General features: G+C 35.3%; 1 protein-coding gene across 1 annotated transcript in view; it reads left to right on the top strand.

The window, feature by feature from the left end:
- Nucleotides 1–8,798, top strand: part of LOC137623689 (transmembrane protein 145-like) — a 35,829-nt gene extending 27,031 nt beyond the window's left edge. The window contains exons 6-11 of the mRNA XM_068354517.1: nt 1,408–1,557; nt 1,956–2,128; nt 2,448–2,620; nt 3,106–3,226; nt 4,326–4,532; nt 8,533–8,798. Coding sequence (XP_068210618.1) covers nt 1,408–1,557; nt 1,956–2,128; nt 2,448–2,620; nt 3,106–3,226; nt 4,326–4,532; nt 8,533–8,646 — 938 coding nt within the window. The 3' untranslated portion in view covers nt 8,647–8,798. The remainder of the gene's footprint in view (nt 1–1,407; nt 1,558–1,955; nt 2,129–2,447; nt 2,621–3,105; nt 3,227–4,325; nt 4,533–8,532) is intronic.
- Nucleotides 8,799–10,325: the final 1,527 nt, after the last annotated feature.

Below are 10,325 nucleotides of genomic sequence, written 5' to 3'. Positions count from 1 at the left end.
AAAGGAATGAGATAGGGAGACCCCACTTCTCTTGATTTATTCACAGCATTCCTAGAAGAAGTTTTGAATAATTTAGTTTGGGAAAATGGAATTATCATTAATGGGGAATACCTTGACAACTTAAGATTTGCATATAATATAGTTCTATTTGGTAAATCATAGGAGGAATTACAAAAGATAGTAAAAGATTTGAGTAGAGAAAGCAGGAGTGTAGGATTGAAAAAGAACATGAGTAAAACTGACATAATGGTAAATGAAAATTCAGAGAGACAACAAATAAAATTTTTGGATGAACCTCAAGAGACTGTTAATGAATATACATACTTAGAACAGATAGTAACTGTTTCCCAAGGACAAGGTAAGTATGGGATGCAGAGCTTTTGGTAAACAAATTGAGATCATGAAAAGTAAAATGCCGCTTTATCTAAAATTAAAAGTATTTAATCAGACGACCCTACCAATATTAACGTATGCATCAGAAATTTGAGCCTTACTAAAACATCAGAACATAAGCTAGTTACAGAACAAAGAGCTATGGAAAGAATAATGGAGTAATTAACACTAAGAGACAGAGAAAGAGCCACTTGAATACGTGAACAAACTAAAGTACATGATATTCTAACAAGAAAGAAAAAAAAATGTACATGGGTAGGACATATAATAAGAATGACAGATGGTATATGGACAAAAGGTATAACAGAATGGGTCCCTGAAGATTGGAAAAGAAGCAGTGAAAGGAAGAGATTGACATAGACCATCAACAAACGAGAGTGGAAGGACGTATCTGAGGCCTTTGCCCTGCAGTGGACTATCAACGGCTGATGAAGATGATGATAGTGATGATAATATATGTATATATATATATATATATATATATATATATATATATATATATATATATATATATATATATATATATATATATATCTGTGTGTATATATCATTATCTGATGATATATATATATATATATATATATGTGTGTGTGTGTGTATATATATATATATAAAACATGTATGTGTGCGTCTGTACACACATGTATATATGTGTTGTTAGTCTTTGGGGATAGTCTCCTCTTTTTAAATGGTGAAACTTTTCTAGCATTGACTATTTCAAGGCAAAAAATTTATAGTTTTCTGTCTCTTTTATTTTCTACATGGATGGAATTGTGAAGGAACATGAAATCCATTAATATTCATTTAATTCTTACCAACAGCTGTTTCACCCAATGATTAATGGCTTTCGTCAGAGCAACCCTACCACGTGTTGGTGCAACTTTATTTAGTACCACGCTCTCTCTCTCTCTCTCTCTCTCTCTCTCTCTCTCTCTCTCTCTCTCTCTCTCTCTCTCTCTCTCTCTGATTAAATGAATAAGTAATGAGAACTAAAAAGTGTGTTTTCTTCCGCAGCTGAACTCAAGAGTCGCCAACTCTTCCATACCACTTACCGCCTCTACATGTCTGGACTTGTTATTCAGATAATAGGCCTTATTTTCCTCAACCTTCATTATGCCAAATACGGGTATAATGGTGTAGGATTGCCTGAAAGCAAGCTTATTGGTAAGTATCAACATTCCTCGTTCGATAAGTCATCAATTGTATTGTATAGTAAAAACCTAACGTCGCATCATAGCGTGTTTAGTAGTCAAACCAAAGAAAATTGAAAAAGAAAAAGAAAAAAGATGCAAAATGGACTATTCGTCCAAGGTTAAATATTTTTCTAAATTGTAAGACGAAGAAAACTTCAAAGTAACTGTATGACTGCCAATTGAATATTATAATAAGAACATATTCGTATTCCAAGGCGCTTGGTGGAACTGAATAGACTGTTTTCCACAAAGTAGTAAATGCAAATGTATAAAGAAACATACCAAGTCATAACAGATCAAAATACTGTGATTCACTTGCTTTCTTATCTGACTGACTTTGGCCATCCATCTGTCTCATCTTTTTCACAGGCAAATTGATGTTATCAATAACGAATATCCTGATGGTGTTGATGCTGATCCTGATGGGGAAAGGCTTCAACATCACTCGGGGCAGACTGCGTCAGGCCTCCTCCGTCAAACTGACAGCCTTCATTTGTGTCTTCTGCATCACCTATGCTATGCTCTTCATCTACGAACAAAAGGTAGGTCCTCAAATTAATATCAAGTAGAATTTGTTTCTCAGGACAGGTAATAACTGAGTGATACATATGCTGTATCAAAAAAGTTGATAAAAATTGTTGATGAAATAGAGATCAAGGCTTGGCAATAATTCATTTGAATATTTCAATGACTCCTAGAGATATATTGTTGACAAACAAGCACACAGACCAAGGCAAAGAGATAAGAGTGAATACTTGGTCTCTATCTAGCTTCATTTACTTTGGTAATTAGGGAGAAAGTTGACTCTTGTGAATTCCAGTAAGAAAAGCGACTGACTCGCCATCTCTTTCCCCTGCGCAGGTGTTCGACCCAGGAGATGTTTTGTACTTATACGAATCTCCAGCTGGCTACGGACTGGTCGTTCTCAGGTGCCTGGCTTGGATCATGTTCCTCTACGCCTGCTTCTTCACCGTCAAACACTATCCAGAGAAATACAAGTTCTACTATAAATTTTTCTTTTTTTACACGCTTTGGTAAGTGAGGTGTAAGGATCGTTGATCAGGCTGTAATTGAAGGCTTATATAATTTCTCGTGGACTGATAATACTCACTAATTGTCTTCAGTCTGAAAGTATGCCAAAGACTAGAGTTAACGTAAGTTTCCCAATAATACCAATTCTCTAATATCGCAAGAGGGTCTGCCCCTCTCTTTTATTCTTCTTCTGTACTTCTCTTTCTCCCTATTTCCTTAATCTTTCCCATCCCGAGTACCTGCCTTTGAGCTATAAAGTGGATTGTATCCAGGGGTACTCTTCCTTTCCCCATTTTTCCCACTTCCCTATCCTGATTATTATCATTATTATTAAGTTTCCCTAAAAACACCACTATCGAAAATAGTTATCTTCCTTTATGATTCCAAATTTAGATGTAGCCTAAATCATGATCTTTAACGTTCAATAGCTCAAATTTTCTTGTATATAAAATTATATCACCTGTAAAATGTTTGACTATCTCTGTAGGTTTGTGTCTGGACCCGTGGTAATCATCGTAAGCAATCACGTCATAGACAAATGGGTCAGAGAGAAGGTGGTCAATGGGGTGGAGCTCGTCATCACTATTTTTGGTCATGCTTTCTTTCTGGTGAGTATATTATTATTATTATTATTATTATTATTATTATTATTATTATTATTATTATTATTATTATTATTATTATTATTATCTAAGCTGCAATCCTAGTTGGAATAGCAGGTATCAACACGGAAAATAGCTCAGTGAGGAAAGGAAATAAGGAAACCGGTAGAATAATGTACCTGCGTGTACCCTCAAACAAGAGTACTCTAGCCCAAGGTTGTGGAAGACCATTGTAAAGAGGCTATGGCACTACCCAAGACCAGAGAACGATGGTTTCTTCTTCCCTTACCAAGTGGAAAGTAGCCACTGTACAATTACAGTGCAGAGGTTAACCTACCGAGTAAAGAAGAATTTTTCGGTTATCTTAATGTTATCAGGTGTATAAGGAAAGAGAAGAATGTGTAAAGAATAGGTCAGACTATGCAGTGTGTGTGTAGGCAAAGGAAAATGAGCCGCAACCAGAGAGATATCCAATGCAGTGCTATCTGGCTAGTCAAAGGGCCTAATAACTCTCTGGCAGTAGGATGCTATGATGGCTACCATTAACTCAAGATACTACGCTTGGCTCTTTTCATTTTGGTTTCTGTTCATTTTTTGCCCTTCTTTTTACGATTCATTGGCTATCTAAATTCTCGTCTACTTAACCAATGATCAAAATATATTCTATCTGATTTCAAGCGTGTGTATAAGAAGATAAGTAACTAATGAATATAAAATGTATCCGATTAATAAGGATTTAATCATGTAATCTAGTCATAGCCAGTTAATCTCCCTCTCTCTCTCTCTCTCTCTCTCTCTCTCTCTCTCTCTCTCTGTCAGCATACTGACTTTCATTCATAATGTTCTTTGAATTATTTTAATTTCTTTGCATTGTTTATAATGTCTTAAAGAAAATAAATGTCTTCATTGAATGCTGAACTAAATGGGGTTTAAAGTAAAATAAATGGTATTCCAAGGGGTTTTGGGTCACAAACTCAGGTATATTTGAAGAATTCACATGCTCTAGTATCCACAAATTTCTACTTTTATGATAGATTTATTACATGAAGTACAATAATAAGAAGCTTTTAATCTCTCTCCACGGTCCTTTTCTCTCCCCCGACAGTTCTTGACTAGACCTAGTGCGGCCAATAAGAACTTCCCATACCACGTCCGGACTACACAGATCAGCGCACTGGAGACTTCTGTCCGTGGGGTCGTTGGTAACAACACATTGGATGCCTTCTCTGCCCATCCTTATGCTCCGGATTTTGTGGAACCAAGAAATTATACTTCGTCGGATCTATTCATTGTCTCAGGTGCTGTAGAAATGGTAAGACTGTTATCGTTGGGCAATCTTTAGTATATGGCTAAGATATACACGTACTCTAATAGGGCTTCTAGATTGAACAATCGTCAACATTGTTCTTCCATGAGGAAATTGTGGGTTTTATATCTTTTGATACTATAGGTCTTTTTGAAACGGTTCCTCTATTTTTGCTCGTTTACATTAACTTGATTAGTCTTATGCTTTCGCCGAGGTCTATAATCTATTGACCTTGGCTTCGCCTGCAGGTCCCGTAGAGAGATCAAGTCTGTAAAGCTAGCTAACTCGATCAGTTGTTTCCCTTGCGGAATTATATCGTGATTTTTCAAGACGTTGTCACACTGGCGTATTTTCATATAATATTTATTCTCTAATTTATCATACCACTATGAAAATGACGCGTATGTTTGTCATTTTGAAATAAAAATAAGTATCATTGTTAGTTCGAGAGAAAATACACAGAAAAGTACACTGAGGAAAATTGGCCGTAAAAACGGTAAAAATCCTGGAATAAATGTTGCCATGCATTTACCGTTTCAAAAACTGATATATTGAAGTTAAGGTGTGATATTACGGTCATCAACCCATAAAAGATAACTAAGTAGGATAAAAAGATTACAGTCGCCTGTATTTTACTGAAATACGGCTGAGAACTGTGTATCCTTACAGAGAATTTCGGATTAAAATCACGGGTTTCCTAACAGTATAGCCTAATTGCAATATGAGTTTAATAAACAATGCTATTGTATACATATTGTTTAACATTCTGTGAACATAGTTTCCCTTTAACGATTTTTTAAATTTTTATTACCTACAGTTCTAACTAGATATACGGAAATTTCAAAGATTCCTATAGACAACCATTTTAATTCAGGGAAATAATTCTGAAATTGATATTACGGAGAATATCTGACCCCTTGCTTATATGCAGATATAGATCTTCTCTAAAAAAAAAAAAAAAAAAAAAAAAAAAAAAAAAAAAAAAAAACTACGATCACCAATGAATTGGTCAGTGTGAGTAACAACACGTGTACTTTTTGTTTCCCACTGGCAGTATGGCATCAGAAGACGCTGAATATATAATAAGCGTGACACAGCCTTTAATTAATGGCATTGTCAACATCAATGTTCCAACTACTGTATTATTCTCTCCGTACCTGGAGAGAATATGTCGTCTGACAAGTACTTATTTTTTCAGTGGCGGCTTTAATTCATTTTGGGAGATGTTTGCAATTATCAATGAAATTAATTACTAAAATGAAAAATAGAATTTTTTGAAAATCAGATCTTTCGTAGTGTTTGTTATTATGTATTTACATTATTATTTTTATTATTCCTTGTTAAGCTACAACCCTAATTGGAAAAGCAGGTTGTTATAAGCCCAGGGGCCCCAATAGAAAAAATAGCACAGTGAGGAAAGGAAAAAATTAAAAATAAAATATTTTAAGAACAGTAATAACATTAAAATTAATATTTCCTATATAAAGCATGACAACTTTAACAAAACAAGAGGAAGAGAAATTAGATAGAATAGTGTGCCCGAGTTTACCCTCGGTGATATGAGTTGAGATATCTTGCAGCAGGTGATAACATACCGGAAAGCAAGTCCTTCAAGGAGAGTATTCTGCTGAATGAGCCAACTGACATCATTCTTTGTAAACCTCTGTAAATTGCGGGAAAAGCAATCGATGTCTTTAATCTTGTAAAATAGATATTTGCACATGGAGTGGTTCTCAACATCTGTTTGTCAATTTGCAGTGATGGTGCCCTTTTCATGCTTGGACATAAACCAGGTTTTGTTACACTTAAAAATTTACCGTTAAAATACGGTAAAAATTCTGGAATAAATGTTGCCAGGCATTTACCATTTTTAAAACGGATATATTGACGTAAAGGAGTGACATTACGGTCACCAACTCGTAAAAGATGATAACAAAGTAGGGTAAAATTACGGTCGCCTGTATTTTACTGAAGTACAACTGGGAACAATATATTTTTACGGAGAATTTCCGAGTAAAATTACGGTTTTTCTAACAGTGTACTTTGATGAATAAAGGTATTACTCGTGTGTCTCTTCCTTCGTGTTGCATCATCATGCACTTGCTATAAAGACATTACCAGAAAAATTGATTTTTTTTTCTTTTTTGCGTGTAGTAATTTTCATCAGAGGACGGTCAGTGATTCACCGCCAATTTGCCTTTTTTTTTTTTTTTTTTTTTTTTTTTTTTTTTTTTGTGTGTGTGTGTGTGTGTGTGTGTGTGTGTGTGTGTGTGTGTGTGTGAAGAAATTGGAGATGAGCAAAGCCCTCTTCTTTACCACACAGAAGTGAGGTGGCATTACATATCCGTGTCTTTGATCTTCATGCCTTGTCTTCAAAATAAAAGCATCAAAAAATATGACCAATTTGAAAAAAGGAATATCTTTTGTCTGTGTCATATCTGATAGATGAATTCACATACCTCAATGAACTGAATGTGTCTATGCAAGGAACAGAGATGAATATGATCACTTATTGAGAAAAGTTATCTGCCCTCACCGAGAAGCTTCCAATGTAGATAAAGCACATTGAAAGTGGAAATTTTGCTAACTTCCCTTCTCTTGATGAGGCTACTGCTGTAGTGCTGAAAATGAGCTGCCCATTGTTAATGAAGTAAAAGAACAATTACAATAACGGTTTCAGTTCAACCAAGGGTATCTTTACTTTAGAGAAGATTCTGCGTAACAAAGAGGGATACGAGATCCATTTTTCAACCTCGATTCCATGGATGATAGTGATATTATAAGAGAAGATCTAGTGGAGTAACAGACCAATAACAAAATCCGAATAAAGTTTGAAAAATGCAACTGGACATGTTTTGGTGTTCACAACTTAAAACACTCCTGCAGTAAGCAAGGAGAGCTTTGAAGGTCCTCGTCCCATTTACAACTGCATACTTATGCCAGACAGGTTTGGATAAAAGTGATGACATATGTAAGACATTTTCAAAGTAACAACCTGGTTTGAACATCATCACTAATGAAAAGCAACGACAAAAGAGCTACTAAATATGTGTTGGTGTGCACTAAATAGTATCAGTCATAATTACTATTATAATGTGCATTTATCTTATCCTACTAACTGAAACTTTTGTCATTTAAAATCTGTTCAGTAATTGAAACAATCTAATAATTTCTAAGCAAAGTTTGTCTCTAAACTTTTTCATACATTCTTTTATTGTATTTATATTGGATGGGGGTTTGAGAAATTTTTCTGAGGTAATAAGGGGTATGGGTATTGAAAAAAAAATCAGAACCCCTGCTTTAAACTATAACATGTCTGCTGGCTATTTTGTACACTAGCGAAAGTTTAATTTACGAACAATTTTTTAATTTCAAATAAGAGAACAGTTCAGTATCCCGAACATGTCCCCAATTCTGTGTGTGTGTGTGTGTGATATCGAGAATTGTAAGTACTAAAGGCCAGCTTTGTTAAGTGGGATTAAAATATCGATAAATAGAAATCATAATGTGCATTCCAGTGCTAAAATAAGAACGTATTACAAAGGATAACGAAAGGTTAATAAATTGCTTGCTTCTCACTAATTATATAGAGACATTCATACTATAATTAATAATCACTTAAGTACTTATACTGAACTTGAAGATACTTGATGCATAACTTTCTTTTCCCTAATGTTCACCAAAGAGAGTATTATTGATGTAACTTTCCAGGATTATTGATGATATTTACTTCATCACAACGAATCTGCACATTCCAAAATCATCTACTGTAATTTGATTTTTTTTAATCTCACAAAATATTACTCAAAATAATATAATTTCACAAATATTAGCATTCTCCTTGACTACCAGAAATAGTTTATATATAAATTTAATAATAAAAGAATCAAACTTATATAACTCTTCTTATATCACACGAGCTATCTTTAGCTTTGATTTTTGTTTTGTGATTATTATTATTTGTTGATATGGTGATAAATGACGTTTCTTGTTCTTTCCATTGCAGAGGCCCATCCAGACTCCGCGCAGCATCATCAAAGAGGATAACAGCTTCCCTCACTACATGCCATCAGCCCCACTGTCACCTCTCAGTAAAGATGTCAACGACACTCCAAAGTAAACTTGCTCTGCATTCACAGAAATCAGACCATTTTGTATTCTAGCCAAAACTAACGTCTTCACCAAGAGATTTCATGACTTAAACGAGATAAATTATATTAAACCAAGAATTGTTGCTAAATAACCTGTTGCTGTTGTGGCCTGATTGGTAACGTCTCTGTCTGGTGTTTGCTAGTCGCGGGTTCGAGTCCCGCTCAGACTTCTTAGTGCCATTAGTGGGAGCCTATAGGTCCATCTGCTGAGTCATCAGCAGCCACCACCTGGCCTTCCCTGGTCCTAGCTTGGGTGGAGAGGAGCCTTGGGCGCTGATCATATTTTGTCAGTCTAGGTCATTGTCCTGCTTGCTAGGGCAATGCCACTGTCCCTTGCCTCTGCCATTCATGAGCGACTTTCAAACCTTTAAAGTAGGTATCGCTGCAGATAACAAGATTTCTTTTGGCAAAATGAACGAAATCTCTGGATTTCTCGTAAATTCTTGGTAAAGTGCACTGGAAACATCACCATTGTCCGCTGCATACTAGTTAATTTAGTTCTCTCTTTCTCTCTCTCTCTCTCTCTCTCTCTCTCTCTCTCTCTCTCTCTCTCTCTCTCTCTCTCTCTCTTGGGACCACAAACTCCATATGCAATTATTACAACAAGCCTTATAATAGTCGTTGAAATTGTATAAATCTTACTATCGAGGGAATTATATCATCCCACTTTTCGTTCAAATCCTTCAGTTGAATAAATTAGATGAATGAAAGCCATATAATCATCAAAAGTCAAATTTTCCTATGGCTATTTTTCAAATCATTTTAGTATTCCTAAAATGGACTTGTTCCAGTATTACGTATTACTCATTTGTAACTCTTTATTGCTGAACAAAATTATGTTAATAAACTAAGTTGTAGCCTACATCAGAAATGTTATGTGTGAGTTACGTATGTTCAGAAACTGTTCTAAAGGTTCCTAGAATTTTTACTTTTTATTTCCTAGAGGAAAGTTTAAGGTGGTCTGGCAATGCTGGAACCAGATGAATGCTTTAGGTGATGTGGCAACGCTGAAAACTGAACGAGAGTTTCGAAAGACTTTGTTCTCATGAATTGGTCATTTTATTTATTTTTTGTTGAAATTCTGTAACCCCTTGTTATTTGGGATTTGAAACAGTATCTGCCGTCTCCTACTGTATCAATAAATATTATATCATTTGGTTTTCTTGGAGGTTGGTACTGTATTGCACTGTTTGGCTCATAGCTCCACACACTTTCTAGTATTCTACCTTTCTGTCCAACCTCATTTAACTTATTCTTCACGTTACAAGTTCGGTGTTTTCCCTCAGTTGCATCTCGGTATAGAATAGCCCTCTCGGCACCTGAGCTAAGCCATTTGGCTCAAATTCCTGAATCTAAAATCCGAATGCCTCGGTCATAAGATTTATCAGTCTTGAAGTTCGCCAGATGACATCCAGAGTGGAAACACAATGTTACTTATAGTTTGAACGGTAATGAACACCGTAGCCTTTCAACATCCATTGAATGCATTTCTATACAATGCAACCAAATATTCACATGGAATTAGAAATAAACTTCTCAAGGAAATGCAGTCACAAATAGATAGATTAATACTCGGCTAATAAATGTGGTCTACTTTTGCAAACGAACGTCTATATATTGTAATTTTGCAACACAATGGATAAACGCC

The sequence above is a fragment of the Palaemon carinicauda genome, chromosome 30 (assembly GCF_036898095.1).
Source record: "Palaemon carinicauda isolate YSFRI2023 chromosome 30, ASM3689809v2, whole genome shotgun sequence".
NCBI classification, from domain to species: Eukaryota; Metazoa; Arthropoda; class Malacostraca; order Decapoda; family Palaemonidae; genus Palaemon; species Palaemon carinicauda.
This window is presented reverse-complemented; position numbering and strand designations above follow the sequence as displayed.